General features: G+C 33.6%; 1 protein-coding gene across 3 annotated transcripts in view; it reads right to left on the bottom strand.

Moving 5' to 3' along the window:
• Positions 1–926: 926 nt before the first annotated feature.
• The window catches only part of SHOC2 (SHOC2 leucine rich repeat scaffold protein), an 89527-nt gene continuing 71651 nt past the window's right edge, over positions 927–18802 (bottom strand). For all 3 annotated transcript variants that reach the window (XM_029932574.1, XM_029932572.1, XM_029932573.1), the window contains exons 4-9: positions 14391–14521; positions 9956–10144; positions 6013–6135; positions 4255–4392; positions 3818–3935; positions 927–1554 (exon numbers count right to left, since the gene is read on the bottom strand). In XM_029932574.1, coding sequence (XP_029788434.1) covers positions 1346–1554; positions 3818–3935; positions 4255–4392; positions 6013–6135; positions 9956–10144; positions 14391–14521 — 908 coding nt within the window. In that variant the 3' untranslated portion in view covers positions 927–1345. The remainder of the gene's footprint in view (positions 1555–3817; positions 3936–4254; positions 4393–6012; positions 6136–9955; positions 10145–14390; positions 14522–18802) is intronic.

The raw sequence follows: 18802 nt of genomic DNA, 5'->3' as shown, positions 1-18802 counted from the left end.
TTAAAAGCAGTAAAGCAAAAGAAAATGTATGAAATAGCACATGCACATCTTACAGAACTTCCACTGAACTGTCAATGGCTTCTATACAATGTGCCTCTTCTCCATAATTGTATTAACAACTACCAAGAAAGGAAAGATAAGGTTAAAAATCAATGGTACTGAACTGAATTGTTTGAAGCCAGTGCCCCACATGTGGGGAAAAGTGCATTTAGTTCAGCAGCAATACAGCACAGTGTGAAGATGTTGTGCTTAGACGTAGATATTCCAGAACTGAAAGACGTACAAGGCAAGTCAAGATATAAAACCATAGTACACTGTTAAATAACCTTGAAACATACATATATTGCAGTGTTCAAAGAAAAACATTCATTTCATTGTACAAGGCTAGGGAGAAATCCTTAAAGTTACCTATTGTAGTTTATGATATAATAAATACATATCTATATAGCATTGTATATACATATATAGAATGTGTGTTTGCGTGTGGGGTTTTTTTTTGCTGAATTATTGTTATTTTTTGTCATTCTGCAACTTTCAGGATTCAAAACTTTCACACTACAAGTTTCTGTTCCTCCCAACTTAAGAAAAGATATTTATTTTTACTAGAAAAGGTCTCAATACCCTCCCCCCAAACTAAAGACTCACTTCAGGTATTTTGCTTTACAATTGATAAAGAGAAACAGAATTAAAATAATTCTAATATTTTTGACTGTATCTTTTCACTTGCCAGTTGTTTCAACAAGCAACTATCTTAATATTTAAGCCAGCTGATGCAAATTCTTTAGCAAAGGATATAAACTAGAATTCACTGATTAAAACAGAGCAAATCAAAAAACAACAACAAAAAAATTCCAGTGATTTACTCTGACTGTAAACAATATATAAAATTTAAATCTCAAATTTCAAAATAAGTTAAAGAAAAATTCTACTTTTAGGGCCTATAATACTATAATGATCTGACAATTGGTACGGGGAAAATGTATACAAAAAGTTGCAACAAAACTGTCCATTATTTTTGCTAAGAGAAAGTATATGTAACTATACTACCTCTGGCCCTTAAATTTAATAACTTCATAATTTGTTGGCAAATGTCTTAAGCAAACTGGCATATCATTACGTAACAGAAAAACATCCATCAAGTTCAGCAAAGAAAACTTATATAAGCCTTTTGTACAGAATTAAAAAAAAATCTAAATGGCTATGATTCCTCTATTAGCAGAAACACATAATGCAGTCTTTATAAATCTGCCAAATATATCAATATCTACATAATAGATACAGATATAGATATGAAACATTAATGGCAGTCTATTTTTGAACAGTGTGTGGGACCAGCAGACTTGTATCAGACCATGGCACGATATGGACCCTGCATCTTTAGGAACTGAATGATAAAGGAAGGACCCCCAGCAACAATCTGAGGTGGAAGGTGACTGAGTGGACAGTTCTCAATACTCATGATTGAGAGCTTGCTGCAAAGAGCCAGCTCAAAGGGAAGGCTATGGAGATTGGGGTTGTCATTCAAATACAGTTCTTCTAGGTTTTCCAGTGTACCTGTTAAAAAAAAAAAAATCAGATCGATTACTATATTTTAACAAATTCATTACTATTTTAGGGACTTCTGGGTGGCTCAGTCGGTTAAGCGTCTGACTTCATTCAGCTCAGGTCATGACCTCATTGTTCGTGGGTTTGACTGAGCCCTGCGTTGGGCTCTGTGCTGACAGCTCAAAGCCTGGGATCTGCTTTGGATTCTGTGTCGTTCCCCCCCACCCCCCCTTCCATTTGCTGTCTCTCAAATAAATAAATAAATGTTAAAAAATTTTTAAAAATTCATTACTATTTTATATTCATGTAAATTCATATATATTTATATTCAACTGGGAATGGTGTGGGCAGTATAATGCACTGAATACATATTTCCTCTTCCTTTCTTCTCTTAGTTTTAAAACTCTGACAACCATGGATCTTCTATTTTGCTGCATATTCAAATCAAGTGGGGCCAATTTAAAGAACCTAATGTGCAGGTCACACTCCATATCGATTAAATCAGAATTTCTTCCTTTATGGTTAGTTTTCAAGCTTGTATATATATTTTTTTAATACGCATGCTACATCTCCAAAGATTCTGTTCAGGACAACTTGGCATTGGTATGCATTTTTTCAAAACTCCAGAGGGAAGTTTATTGTAAATCAGTGCTTATACTCACTTTCCTATTATGGACACCATAACAATCTCTTTTACTAATAAATTTTTCATGTGGAAAGATTTTTGTTACTTGGTATAAATCCTTCACAAAGAAAGGTATCACATATGTGGCAAGAAGCCAAAAATCAATTTAAGTCATCTTTGAAAAATTTATCTTAAGACGCTCTTAGGATATTCACACTTTCTAGGCAAATGTCTCCTGTAATCACATGAGGCTGACTGAATAAACATACTAAAAATGAAGTTACCTCCAGTGTTTTCTAATTTTTAAACTTCAAAATCTATAATATTGGGGCACCTGGGTGGCTCAGTTGGTTAAGCATCTGGCTTCGGTTCAGGTCATGATCTCACGGTTTGTGGGTTCGAGCCCCGCATCGGGCTCTGTGCTGACAGCTAGCTCAGAGCCTGGAGCCTGCTTCAGATTCTGTGTCTCCCTCTCTCTCTGACCCTCCCCTGCTCACACTGTCTCTGTCTCTCAAAAAAAAAAAAATAAAAAAATAAATAAAAAATTTAGGAAAAAAACTATAATATTTGACAGTGATATGCAGAACTAATGAAAATAATGGCTACTGGGTAATGGATGATCACATCCAAGATTTTATTTCATATTCAGAGCAACCCTATGAGAAGTTACTTTTATTATCCTTACTTTGCACAAGTAGAAAACTTAAAGGCTTACGGCTTATCCAAAGCCATAAAGCCAATAAACAGCATGGCCAGATTTTGAATTGTCTATTTTACTTCTTTTTTTTTAAAGTGAACTATAATTTACATTATAATTTCAAAATCATTTTTTTTTGAGACAGGGAGCATATGCGCATGCATGCACAGGGAAGAGGGGCAGAGGAAGTGGGGGAGAATCTGAAGCAGGCTCCTCTCCCTGAGCGGAGCCCAACATGGAGGTCCATCTTACAACCATGAGATCATGACCTGAGCTGAAATCAAAAGTTGGACATTTAACCTACTGAGCCACCCAGGCATCTCAAGTCCAAAATCATTCTTAATCACTATTCTAAAGGGCCTCCGAAACAGCATGGTATAGATGGAAGAACATAATGCATAAAAGGACTAATTTAAGAACTATAATGTGACCTCAATTGATTAATTCTCTTTGTAAAATGGGGTTTCAACTTGCATTACCTAAAACTCAAGGTAGTCACATTAATTATACGAAATAATCAATATGAACACTTAGAAAAGTTTAGAGTACTGTTAAATATTAATTTAGTCAAATATCCTAAAACCTCATAAGGAAAAGTTCTTTGGCACTGGATATTACTAATATAATTAAAGCTGATGTAATTTTTAAATGTGGAAGAAACATAGGATAACTTTTCTAAAATAAGGTTAAACCTGTTGGAAATGTAAATATGCTAAAACATTCTCAAATACAGTATTAACTCTAATATCCCATACGGAAACCTAACCAAAACCAACCAACCAACCATCCAACCAATCACTGGTGCTCTATAAAAAAAATAAATAAATAAAATAAAAAATCTTGACTCGGATGTAATACCAGGTAACATAAACAGATCTGTCCTATCTGAAATACTGCTTGAACATACAAGAGCAAATTAGTCCAGAGTCAAGCCACTAAAAGGTTCATACCAATTTCTTCAGGAAGATGAGTAAGTAGGTTCTCTCCAAGGCCTAGATGTGTGAGATTGGTAAGGTGACCAATGCCTCTGGGAAGGGTGGTCAACTGGTTGTTTGTCAAGACTAATTTCTAAAAGATTAACAAAACAAAATATAGTTACATATATATTTCTTACTACTGATGTAAATTTAAAGTAATACAGCTACTAAACTAATAAGATAAATTAATAGATAAATTAGATTGGGTAAGAATCAGTCAATTATACTTTCAAAATATATGTTAGGAAGCAAAAAGCATAAACATAAGCATAAAACTGAGCCTTACTGCTACAATAGAAAAAAACTCTAATTCAAGAATTAGATCAAATTCATAAGAAAAATGTGCAATTTGGAATGAACCCCAAAAACTTTAGTCATATAACTATAAAACCACCAGGATAATGTTTTACCTGTAAATCTTTAAGATAAGCAATTTCATTTGGCAAGGACTCCAATTTGTTCTCCTCTAGATCCAATTCTCTTAACTTCCTAAGGTTTCCAAGACCATGAGGAAGCTTCTTTAGAAGATTGTTTGATAGTATTAGAACCTAAGAGAAATTATTGATAGTATTTGGTAACTCAAGAAATGGAATTATGTATTAACATGTGTGGCTTAAAATTTATTAAACTAATTTTCTAAACAGTGAATATTAGGGTAATGTTCACTTATATAAAACATTTAACTTACTATTTTTTAAAAAATCACCATAGTTATTAGAAGTTATTTTATTTAAGTCAAAACTAATGAAAGCAAAAGTTTAATTCTAACCATATTACAAAAAAAGTAAACAACTTGCACTAAAATTCATAGAGTTAATGGTGTTTTGATACCAAATGATTACAAATGGGAAGCTGATAGGAAGTCATTTATTTGTACAAAACCCTTTACAAACCATCATTTAAGGGAGGGTAACAATTGATTTCTAAACTGCTAATTCAAAGTCCTACAGCTATTAACTATGGTGTATTTATAGTATTGTATGCCATCCTGTAATACACTGAAGAGAACAAAAAGGAGTTGAGAAAGATAGTCCGTTTTTAGAGAAATTACAGTGGTGGCGGTGAAAAAAGAAGGGAGACAATACTGGGTATGGGATAGTGAAAAGAGCATTGAATGGAAAGACCTACATAAGGTTTTGGCTAATATTTTATGCCCGCTTCTTTCCCCCAATGTTAGACCACGCATAGTAAAATGAACGTATGTAATAAGATCAAGCAACAATGATAATAGCTATTATTTATTGAGTTTACTACTTGCAAGGCACTAAATGCATTGTGTGTGTTATCACATTTAATCCTAATTACAACCTGTGAGGAATATACATCTTCATTTCACAGGTGAGGAAACAGAAGTTTGGGCAAGTTAAATTCAAAGAGATAAAAGTGGAATTGTACCCAAACTTGTCTTGCTTCAAAGCTCATGCTTTTTAACCATTATGTTATACCATTTGCCTTACTCAATAAAATAATTTTTTAAAAAATTAAGATTTTAAAAAAACATGATACAGAGGAAACTTTTAAAAATATTTTTTTTACTATTACTAAGCTTTTTCATCAAAAGGATGAAAATTCTAGGGACTCAGAAGCAGGAGAAATCATCTTGACAAAGGAGAACATTAAGATGGATCTTTAATTGTGGAAAATGATTTTAAAAGAAAAAATTAAAGAGATGAGAAGAGGGCATTCTATATATTGGGAACAGTAAGACTAAATGTGCAGAGTTAGAAACATGCACCAATTTCCAACAACAAAAAAATCCAATTAGTAAATAAGAGAGTACATGGATAATTAGGATGTAAAAGTGGGCCAGAATTGTATGAAGGATTCTCAATGCCCATCTGAGGAATCAATCATTATTTTGGTAACAACAGTGTAGGATTCTTAAACAGAGTTAAGGGAAAAAATATGTTCTAAAATAAGCTAAATTTTAGAGATCTTTTCTTTCAAAGACACTTTTATAGCATTCAAACCTACCAACTTACAGTGGGCAAGAGTAATTCAGAAGCATTGAGCCCAGATTATGTTCATACTTCATCTAGCTAATGGAGTTGTAGTTCTACATACAATCTTCCCACTAAGAAATTGCTTATTTGAACTAGAAAGTTTGTAAGTGAGGAAACTGCAGAAGGGCTTAAGGAGTTCTAAATAAACAGCTCTTTTACACTCACCTCAAGAGAAACAAGACCAGACACATCCTCAGGAATCTTTGTGAGCTGATTAGTGGCTAAATTCAATTCTACCATACTGGTCCAAGTTCCAAAATCCAAGGGAAGTGATGTCAACTGATTGTCCTGGCAAAGACAAAAACAAGTAACCAAGGTAGAACCACAAAAACAAAGCTTCATGTATATATATATATATATATATATACACACACACCTCCTTATGGAAAGAGAATGCTTAAACAGAAAACTTTATTCCCCTTTTTGATATAAAAAATAAATTAATTTAATAAGCAACAAAAAATCTAAGCCTCCAAATTTTTTCAGACAGTAATTAGGTTTTTACTTTGAACTGGAAGCTTGTTCCTTATGTGATTATCAGTATTGGAGATGGAAATATATGTCACACAGACCAACACCTGAGATGTCAAAGGTCCCAGGGAAAAAGAAGTTTTCCCCATTTCACAATAATATACAGAAATCACAGAATAAAATGTGGATGGTCATGAGCACAATAGAATAAACATCTAATTATAGCCCAAGAGGAAACCAAATAAGCTCAGCAATTCTAGTAGAAATACTAAGCAATAAACAGGAGAGAAGAAAGTCTAAAGAAGATAGCAAATTAAATCATTAAAACACTAACAAGAAGTATCCACAACTGTACTCTAAAAATCCATATAAGAGATGGTAAAAGTACATTTTTCAGTGAGTAATAAAAACAGATGATGAAACAGTGTGATCCTAATTTTGGTTAAAAATTATATATATATGGATGCCTGGATGGTTCAGTGGTTCATGGTTCAATAGGTTGAGCATCCAACTTTGGCTCAAGTCATGATCTCACAGTTTGGGAGTCCAAGCCCTGCATTTGGCTCACTGCTGTCGTTGCAGAGCCCTCTTCAAATCCCCTATCCCCTGCCCTCTCTCTGCCTCTTCCCCTGATGGTGCTCTCTTTCTCAAAAATAAACACTAAAAAAATTAAATATTGATATATGCAGAAAACATAAAATACATGCCAGTAATTCACTAGTTTTCTTCCTGCTTCTTCACATCTATGTCTAAATGCATTTTCATCAATAACTCTTACCACACCGTTTTCGTTGGGGCTCCTGGTATCAAGAGAGGACCATGAGTACCCTGATGTTCACGAACGTGTTAACAGTGATACTGCCTCTCAGTGGTAGGATTATTTTATGTCCTTTTTGTTAATCTGTATTAAAAACTTTTTCTGCAATATACATGAATTACTTGTCTCCTTTTACACAAAATCACACATAAGAGAAATCCAAAGTAGCAAACATCCATTTGAAGCCAAGTTTTTATTTTATTATAATATTTACATTTATTACCTATTCTTTGTAACATTAAAAATTTTTTTTTAATGTTGATTTATTTTTGAGAAAGAGAGAGACACAGAGTACAAGTGGGAGAGAGTCAGAGAGACAGGGGAGACACAGGATCTGAAGGAGGCTAAAGGCTCTGAGCTGTCAGCACAGAGCCTGATGCAGAGCTTGAACCCACAAACTGTTGAGATCGTGACCCGAGCTGAAGTCGGATGCTTAACCAACTGAGCCATCCAGGCGCCCCCATTATAATAAACTTACTAACTTCTGATAATTAATAGTATAAGGAATTTTCATTAAAAAAATCTACTACTGGTGCTCATGGGAGGAGGAAAATGTCAGGTATCATTTTGACTTCTTCCAAAAAAGCTTTATTAAACATTTGTCATAATATTGATGAAAAATTAAGGCAAAGCTCTGCGCAAAGTTTTCTAACTTCACTGAAAACAAGCAGCCTTTCTAAACTAACAATACAATATCATATCTATAAAACTATCACCAAATGCAAAAGCTAATGAACACTTGGACTGCTGCTGTTCTAAGCCTCTTATTAAACTGAACATTCAGAATTAACACCATTACCACTGGTAAATTTTATGTAACAGAAACAATGACCAATCAATTTTATACCTGCTTAAGACTAAGATTATCTTGAATTTCCACTAGTTCACTTGTAAAGAATATAAAATATATATTTACGAACAAGTATAGTTATCAATAAATTGTACATTTAGACTACAGTTTAAAGAAACACAATTACGCTGAAATAGTTCATGAAAGATAAAAGAATGTAGTAACATACAACAGAAAGAACACTTATAACTGGAAGCAAGACATCTAGGTCTCCTGGCTTCCTATACCTCAGCCATTTAGTAGCTCCATGGCCAATTTACTTATCACCTCTGGGCCTAAAGTTTATTCACTACAAATTAAATAACTGGAAAAATCTGGTTTCATTTCTTTCCTTCTTTTTTATTTATTATAAAAGTGAAACTTATTCATGGTAGAAAAAATAAATAAGCAAAAAGAAACTAAAGATCACTCATCAAAAGGAAATACGTCCAAATAATGTATCTGACTGACAAAGGGTTAATATCCAAAATACAGAAAGAATCCCTACAACTCAATAGCAAAAAAACAAACCAATTAAAAAAATAAAGGATGTGGACATTTTCCTAAAGACACACAAATGGCCAACAGGTACATGAAAAGATGTTCAACATCACTAGTCATCAGGAAAATGGAAATCAAAACCACAATGAGATATCCTCTCACACCTGCCAGAATGGTTGTGAGCAAAAAGACAAGAAATAGTAAGTGTTGGTAAAGATTTAAAAAAAAAAAAAAAAAAAAAAAAAGGAACTTTTGTGCACTCTTGGTAGGGATGTAAATGGGTATAGCCACTATGAAAAATGGAGGGTCCTCCAAAAAAAAAAAAAAAAGTGCCATACAACCCCCCAACCCACTTCTTGGTATTTATTGGAAGAAAATGAAAACATTAACTCAAAAAGACATATGCATCCCCCTGTTCACTGCAGCATAATTTATCATAGCCAAGATATGGAAGCAACCCAAGTCTTCACAGATAAATGAATAAAGAAGCTTCAGTGTACATACACACAGGAAGAGTATTCAGCCATAAATAATCTTGTTATTTGTGACAATATGAATGGAACTTGAGAGCTTTATGTTCAGTAAAATAAGTCAGATGGAGAAAGACTTATGTAAAATCAAAATAAAACAAAACACCAAACTCAAAGATAAAAAGAACATATTGATGGTTGCCAGAGGTGAAGGTTAGGTGGAAAAACGATGTGAAGGGAGTTAAAATAAATAATGATGATGTCAGATACAGCATGGCAGCTATAGTTAATAATACTGTATCCCATATCTGAAAGTTGTCAGGAGAATAAAGCTCAGAAGTTTTCATCACAAGAAAACAAATTCTGTATGTATGCTGATCAGTGTTAAGTAGACTTACTGTGATGATCATTTCCCAATAAACAAATATTGAACCATTATGTTATACACTGAAATACAATGTTATGTCAATTATTCCTCAATAAAAAACATCATCCATAATTCTGATATCCCAAAATAAACATATTTTGATGAATGTTGGTTATATGTATACATATAAATCTATAGGTATCTATTATTTAAGAACATTAAGAATAGTTTTTAAAAACTGTGGTAAGTCTTGCACACTTGAACTTTTTTCTCCTTATTGAGAATGTTTCAACTGGCACTTAATATTCTTCTAAATTAGAGTATTATTTTTAATGACATCATAGTATTCCATTGAAGATATAGGAGTTTTGAATTAAGTTGGTACCAATTAAATAGAAAGCTGTACAATAAATATCCCTACAACTATGCTTTTATGGACTTTCACGATTATCTCTTTAGGACAAAATGCTACAAGTATGCACGATTCTAAAATTTGTTATCTAATACAAATTGCCCTGAACTACCATTATCAGTTTAGACCCCATCAGTAAACACAAGTACCTATTCTCCACAATGATAGAGAAAAATGCAAATATTAGTATAAGTGCTAATAACTAGCAAAATGTCCCCCCTCAATACAAACAAAGGCTTACCTTCATATTCAGCTTACTTAATACTTTTGCTCTAGAGAAAATTCCAAATGGGATTTTATTGATTCGATTGTGTTCCATGTTGAGAGAATAGATGGTGGAAAACTGAGAAGGACCACCTACTGGATATAACTGGAAGCAATTTCTAGCTAAGGTCAAACTGTTCAGTTTCACAAGACTTGATAGAAGACTCTGTAAACAAAACATATGAATCAGAACTGTAACAAGATTTACTTCATAGAGTATAGAGCAACAGTCACAAATGCCTCAAAGGGCCTTTCAGGTAACAAATGACAGACTGGTTGGGATGGCTCTGTAATGCCTCATAGAGAGCAGTCACTAGTCAGCTCTAGCTAATTGTTGCCTTATAGGAATATGAAGACAACAGTCAGATTTCCAGATTTTACAAGGAACAGAAAACTCACATAAAATCTGATTTTTATATCTCATGAGTGGCCAGTTTGAGAACTTTGTAGAGCCGAATCTTTGCCATGAGACAGCCCTGGGTCAGAGTCCCAGCTCTGCCACTTGCTATGTGACCAAGCCTATTCAGGTCTGAGTTAATTATTCTCTCAATTATTATTATTAACATAATACCTGACTCAGAGTAAGCGGTTATGCAGAAATTTAATGGCTCCTCTAAGGAATATTAAATTTAGAAGATAACACTTCCTGACATAATATTGTTTTTCCATATGCTAAAATTTCAGAGGGAAATGCATCGATCAAACCAGTATTTACTGCACAGAATAGCTCCATATCCCCTTACTTCGGCCTCCTACCATGGAACCACAGGGCCAGGTGTTCAGGTAATACAAAAGAATCTCTGCCACCAAAAAGACTAAACCCTATTTAGAGAAATAAAGCACATGGATAGTAAAAAGAAAACAATACATAATTGTATAATCAATAATAAATTACATGTAATAGACTCTTGCTATTCAAAGTATGTTTGAAGGAAGAGTAGCATTAGCTTTTTAGAAATCTAGACTCTTAGGTCCCACTCCTACAGAATCAATATGAATCTTAATGAGATTCCCAAGTGATTTGTAGCCGCATTAATATTTGAGAAACACTGTAACAGGCTATAAAATAGTGCTGAATTCTGACTCTATCTTTCAGTAACTTGTGACTTTAGGCAAAATATTTCTCCAAGCCTTAATTTATTCATTTATAAAATGATGACACCTTATTTTATAAGTTGTAGGGGAGGCACTTTAAAGAGATAAAATACATAAATAGCTTTACAATCTCTAGCATATAGTAAGTGCTTAAATTTTAAGTCCCTTCTCTATTTAAATTTAAAGAAAAGAAGAAATACTGGAATAACTGGAAAAGCAGGAAGAGAACGAGAGTGAGCTAGATCTTGGATGAAAAAATTTAAATATTCAGAGAAGTAAAAGAAACAGTGAAAGCAGGGAAGAAACAAACCATGTGAAGTGTGTGTGTGTGTGTGTGTGTGTGTGTGTGTGTGTGTGTGTTTTAAACAATGCTCAAGTATCAACGGTATACCATGAGAAAACTGAAGACTTAGTACCTAAGTGTCAGCTGATTTGCAAGGCCAGCTGAAGGAATGAAATAACTATGTAACTGAAGGTATACTTATACGGTGAACTGAAACTTGTTCTTTATTCCTAGCATTAAGAAGCTTTCAACATTTGTCTACTGATGTACACAGATAAAAGGAAGAGTTCAGGTAAGAGTGGTGAGAAAACCGCACGGCAGTCAATTCAGGAAAAATGTCTACATCCTACTTTATAGAAAACACACAAAGTTTTGAGTCTCATGGCAAAAATGTTATTTTTATTATTCTTACAGCTAACTTTATGGACACTCTTCTTGAAAACAACTGAGGCTATCTGAAAAGAGGCAACAAGAAGATGGCACTCCAACCTTTGATTCCTAGGTCACAGAATGAAGCTTTGCAGTAGTTTATCATGACTTTAAAGTCAGACACATGTGGGTTTCCACCTTAGGGCTTCCACTAACCAGTTTTGTAACCTTTGGTGAATTAGACAATCAATATATTATCTCACAGTACTCCCAGAAAAATATTTAAGGTAATAAATTTGGCCAAATACATAACTTCTCTTAAGTCTTATTACCCTTCCTATTTAATAATACACCAATAATTAGTATGATTATAGTGAAGAATTAAATGGGATAATCCATGAAGAGCTCCCAGCCTTACACCTTAAGCACATGTGCTTAAATTTATTACATTCCTTTTTCTTATGTGTTTGTGTCTAGATTAAAACTAGTCTATTTTCAGTCATCAAATGGAAAAGTATATAATCAGCCAGCTCTGATTTCAGCCATGAGTCCCAACTGAAAACCACTTTCCTGATTTTACATGCCTAACCCAGCTTGAATGTCTAGTAAGTGCTGTCTAATGGATTTTATTGTTTTCCTTACTGTGCTCATTATAAATGCAGATAATTACATATTTGCATTAGGAATATGCTGCTTCCAAAGCACGCAGACTACTTTTTTAATTACTTATTTAAGACTTAATGCTCTCCCAGATTTGGACAAGGCCAGTCAAGGGTTTTCCCCATAGTTTCTGTATATGAAAACAGGCCAGTTTAAATACATGTGCGCACATTTCTTCCACTAAGACGGAAGAGAGCTGTTCTCTTTATAACTCTTATCAAAAATAAATCTTGACTAATTTCAGTCACAAAATACTTTATGTGAAACTACTTAGCACAATGTCTGTATCCTAAGTGATACCCAGTAATTATTAGTTTCCCCTGCATAAATGTGGATATAAAAATAAATTATTTTCTCACTTTTTGAAATTTAATACATACCCAGCCTTTGTATTTAGCCTTACTGACAATGTAAAAGTAGTCAATCTTTATACTTAAGCTCATTCCCTAAAGGAATCTGAACAAGGTCTCATTAATTTGCTAATTACTGTTAGCAAAGAGGATGATATTAAATAGTAGAACCCCACCCACTTTTACCCTTCTAAATTACCACTAGCAAAGAAAGACAAAAACCTAGACAGTCTAGCTGGCAGGGCTATAGCTACAATGTGTGCATTCTATTACTTATCCTATTTAAAATTCAGGGTGAGATACTGTCACAGCAGTTGTAAACTGGTCCATCCTAGAAAACTACAATCCTAGAAAACTCATTTTTGTACTCTGATCAGTTCTCTAAAAACCCAAACACTCAGAATAATAGAAGCAAAATTAATAGGTACTACTTTTTTCTGTATCCCTAAGACACAAATCAATTAAATACATTTATTTTATAAACTAATCACTACAAGCCTATAGCTTCATGTACTCAAACTGTTCTTTATAAATCATAGTATGTATCTGAAAATATTCACCCAAAGCACCTTTATTTTTAATGTTTATTTTTGAGAGTGAAAGAGAGAGAGAGAGAGAAAGAGAGAGAGAGGGAAAGAGAGAGAGAACACATGCGAGCAGGGGAGGGGTAGAAAGAGAAGGAAACACAATCTGAAGCTGAGCTGTCAGCACAGAGCCCAATGCAGGGCTCGAACTCATGAACTGTGAGACCATGACCTGAGCCAAAGTCAGACACTTAACTGAGACACCCAGGTGCCCCCAAAGCACCTTTATTTTAAATTCAAATACACACACACACACACACACACACACACACACACACACACGGGAAAACCAGAAATAGTCTAAAAGGCCACTTATAGCAAACATTTTTAATTAGAAAAAAAGACTTTTTGCAAAGCTCAATTAATAAGTCCCTAATTCCATTCTTGTATTTATTAGAATACTACAGGAAGTTATTATTCTTGAATAACCATAAGAAAACATGTAAGTTGTGGGTATGATAAAATAATATATAGCAAAAGAAGTACATGCAAAAGAATAAAGGAATATTGCATTCTGCCCAATTAATCTCTAAGTAACATAAGTGAAAGTACTTTTTCATGGAACAAAACCCAAATTAAAAATGTGTTAAAAAAATAATACATTTTGGTGACTGGTATATGCTAAATAGCTTTGATATTATTGTATATGCAGGATAATAATATGGGTCATAGAAGTGTTGTGGCTAATATTAATCTGATTAATAAATAGTATGTTCTATTCTACATAGCTCATTCCTTTCATGTATCATCTTTCTATAGGACTTCTTAAAATAAATGAACTGGGTGGGGTAGTTTTAAAACCAACCATACAACTTTTCTTTAAGAGCTGTTACTGTCAGTTCCAAAATGCCGTAAGAAAGATTTACAAGGGAATGTAGCACATTGATTTCTCATGTGTCTCCCTTTTACACATAAAAAAAGAAAAAATTACTACATTCTACTATCATACCTATTCTTTCTTCTTTGAGATATTTTCTTAGTGGTGACTAAATGTCTGTAGCATACCCATTACTTAAGCAATCTCAATAATCAAAATTATTCACCCCGCTGTAAAGATTTACCACTTCTCACCTCTGGTAGAGCAGAAATGTTATTGTTCTCTAAATTCAGCTCTTCAAGGGCACTGCATTTTGCCAGGGATCTGGGTATTGCTGACAATCTGTTGTATCTCAGACCAAGACGACTTAAACTGGACAAGTTTCCTGTAAATACAAAAAAAAATTTTTTTTTAACCTGGTTAACTTGGCACTGTCCCTGGCTAACCCCCAGGTATATATGAATTTCTGTGAAGCACTACTTCAGCAAGATCCTTAACTCCTAGTGCCAACAAACTGCACACTACACTTTCAATTAGGATGAAGCTGAAACCATTTTGGTGTCCACCTGTCTGAGAGAAATAATGAAATAGTTATAAAGTCAATTTTAAAAATAAATTATTACAAAGTATTGGCATACTTTAATAACAAACTGACCTATTTAGATATGGTCTAATTGAATGACAAAATATCATTTGTCTTAAATTTATAATAATCATCCCATATGTACACATGTGGTCATGATCCAACACAGAACAATGGTTATACATAAAAATGTTCAAAAAATTTTAAATAAATTTGATTTCTAAAATGGCATTATTTAAAATATAAATATACAATTATTTTATGAGATTGGAAAGGTTCAGTATTTTTCATGAGTTTAAATACAAACGTTCCAAAATTTCTGAAGGTCTACCTGATGATAAAAAAATTTCTCAATTTTTCTTTTTAAATTCTTATATTAAGGTTTTTTAATTATAGAAATTTTTAAAATAATTTATTTATTTTTGAGACAGAGACAGGGCATGAGCGGGGATGGGGCAGAGAGAAAGGGAGACACCGAATTTGAAACAGGCTCCAGGTTCTAAGCTACCAGCACAAAACCTGATGTGGGGCTCAACCCCACGAACTGCAAGATCATGACCCGAGCCAAAGTTGGGCATTTAACCGACTGAGCCACCGAGGCGCCCCTTAAGATTTTTTTTAAAAGTGAAAGTTATATTCTCTATTATCTAAGCATATCCAATTTGAGCACAAATTAGCTATTACTGAATACATTAAAAAGCAGAGTAGAAAATAAGTTTGTTGGCAAGTTACATGTATGCTACATGGATGAAGCCAATGATATCTGCTATCATAAAAAGTTTATATCAAACTTGATTTCCCGAACAACATACACTAGAAAATAAGTTTATTTTGATAACAGAAAGGGGGGGGGGAGGTAACAATTACAAGAATTTAACTCAATGTAATTTTTGTCATGGCTGGTTAATATCTTTTTTGACTTCAAGTTACAACTGCTATCACATTTTCAGATGGGCCAGGTTTAAAAGGTCAAATGTAGCCTCTACTTTTAAATTAACACAGTATTACCAGTGTTAAAAATTTCAGAAGTTGATGCTTGTGCCACACTTAACATTTTGGAGACCAGTATTTTGATGTCTTTCAACTTCTACCAACTTTCTGGTCTTTCCATTTGTCTTTTTGTTTTGTTGTGTTATTGAGTAACATTCTTTCTTAAATATAACATTATCACAATACTTACAGAAAACACATAATTAGCTTATAGCATAAGTTAGGCCTTGAAACCCTACGAGGGCAGTCACTATGCCTCATAACCCTTTCTAGTTATCACTCATCTGCATCTTGCCCTCTTTGAGATTAAAGTTATTAAAAAACTACTAAACTGCGCTAATTTTTACTCTTTACATCTTCAAGACAATAACTCATCATTCATAATGAAAGTATTCTGACAAGTAAATACTGTAAGTCTAGCCAACACTACATAAAGCAGAAAAACTTAGTAAACACTTCAATTCCTATAGGAATTGTAATTAGGACCTATTCCAGAGGTGTGTTATTTTCATTTACATTACTGTCTTATGATAGTGTCTGGAAACTCAGTCAAGAGTTTGCTGGTTCTGTTTAAGTAAGATTCCAAGAGACAAAAAACTGAATTCAGAAGCAACAATAAAAACTATCACTTAGCAAAAACAAATTAGTTCTGTCTTTAAAATGCTTTCTAAATTAAGAATGCTTCACCAGAATCTTTCTAATGACATTCCAATAAGATGTGTCAGTTTTGGAGGGGGTAAAAAATAAACAAGCTGAGGCTTGGAGGACTTTCCAAAGCCCCAGAGAATTTAGAGATTAGAAATAAGGGCAAGAATAAGATTTACTATTGTTATTACTACACTATGACATTGAATATGATAGAAATGTTTCTTAAAAGTTGTGTTGGCAAAAATAAAATAATCTGTTTTATGATGAAATGTTAATTATAGCCATATCTGTAGTGGCAAAAATGGGGTCAACTATTTATCCAAGAATACGTGAAGAATTATTTAAACTGGAGACACCACAGTGTCACAGACAAACCAAAGGATTTTACATTATCTATGACTCTGGGCAAGTTATCTAACTGAGTCTATTTCGTCATCAATAAAGTGGGGACAACACCAAAAACTCCACAGCGTTGCTCTAAGAATTAAATACAATGTGTGTAAGATATGCAGCACAAGGACGGATATGTAACAGATGTTCAAAACATGATTTTATTCTACAGTACACGTCTATATTCTGCTATATTCTATAGCTATTAAAATTGTTATAAATTTTTTAAAATAGTTTATTGTCAAATTGGTTTCCATAACACCCAGTGCTCTTCCCCACAAGTGCCCTCCTCCATCACCTCCACCTTTTTTCCCCCCTCCCCCTTCAACCCTCAGTTTGGTTTCAGTATTCAACAGTCTCTCAGGTTTTGCATGTTATAAAATTTTTAACATGTGAAAGACTTTATGATATTAAGTGAAAAAAGGTAATAAAAAACGCATTTTGCATGATCTCAGTAATGTAAAAAAACAAGTGGAAAAGAGTGGAAAGAAAACATCAAAACTAACATTTATCTCTGCATGGTAGAATTACAAAATGTCAAAATTTTTTTCTTTGAACTTGCCTTTTCCTAATTCTCTATAGCTTTGTCATTTAAAAACATTTTGATAAAAATCTGTAACTCTGAAGTATTTTAATTTTAAAATTTGCAATATATTTTACCATTCTTTTTTGAATGCATATTTTACAATATGGAGAGGTTTTATACTAATGTAGAGATAAGACATTTGGACACTTTACATTATGAGCCTCATCTTCTGCATATTATAGCATGGATACGAGATAAAGTGTGCAAGTAAACAGAGCATGGTGGTTTGAATTCTTAGAGGCACCCTGACAAAATAAAAGGCAAAAGTTGATAAAATACCTAACAAACAGAAGAAAAAACCATGAGAGAGTAATAAACATGGATTTTAGCATATGATATGTGAAGAACCTAGCAAAGCCACCAACTGACTACTGGCAGAGTGAGACTCAAATTCAGAGAGTGCCTTATATCAAGTAATCATTCTTCAAATCTCTACTGACTGTGCTCCAGTTAGCTTGTTACCTTTTGACACAGAAACAAAATATATTCATTCTTACTCCCATGCTGTTTTGCTCATGGAATACATTTTTATTCCATACTAAGTCCAACATATTTGTTCACGAAGCTTTTCCTGGCCATTCCATCAAGATCTCATTGATTTTCCTGTAAACTGGACTTATGGCTGCAAACTGTTTTCACTATAAGATGGCATTTTCTTGTCATTTTATGAATTAGTTATCTCCACCCAATAGACTGAAAACCTTTAAGTAACAGACCTTATGTATTTCTATCTCCCTACAGACTATGTTTCAGTGCTAAGCACACAGCAGGCATTCACTCCTACTTTCTTCTTCTTTTTTCTAATGTTTATTTATTTTGAGAGAGAGACAGAGACATGAGATTATGACCTGAGTCGAAATCAAAAGCCTGATGCTTAACTGGGCAGACGCTTAACTTATTGAGCCACTAAGTGCCCCTATTCTGATTTTGAAAGTCAGAAATTCAAGAGTTATTTTGCTTTTGGAAAACAAATTTTAGGAATCTGGTTCTATTTATTGGGCTTCTAAGTTGTTAAGCATTTAGAATTTGGTTACCATACTAATCTTTGCTATTAGAGAAAGCTTTTAGGTTTTGATCAGAATAAAAAATGTTTAAAATACTGTATCTGTGTACTATTCTGTTTTTAACAGTGATTGAATGGAGCATGTCAGCTGATGACAGAATTATGGTGTCTTTGCACTTTACTCTTCAGGCAGATTTCAAAGACTCTTTGGCAAATGCTTCAGCCTTTTATTAAATGGAGCAGGTTTCTTCCACAGGGAAAGCAGTGGTATGAAGGAGAGAAAGGGATGGTCTGTCTTACTTCCATCTTCCCCCTAAGGTTGACTGCCTTTTTAATCTTTAACTTCATATAGCAAATTAAAATTTTACTATAACATTCTGAAGCTCTTTAAAATCAGACATTATCACTGGATGTAGAAAAATTCCCACCTTTACCAGCCTTGTAGCTATAGTGGCCATGGGGCATG

The sequence above is a fragment of the Suricata suricatta genome, chromosome 2 (genome assembly GCF_006229205.1).
Source record: "Suricata suricatta isolate VVHF042 chromosome 2, meerkat_22Aug2017_6uvM2_HiC, whole genome shotgun sequence".
NCBI lineage: Eukaryota > Metazoa > Chordata > Mammalia > Carnivora > Herpestidae > Suricata > Suricata suricatta.
Note: the sequence above shows the minus strand (reverse complement) of the source record. Positions and strands in the feature narration are given on the sequence as shown.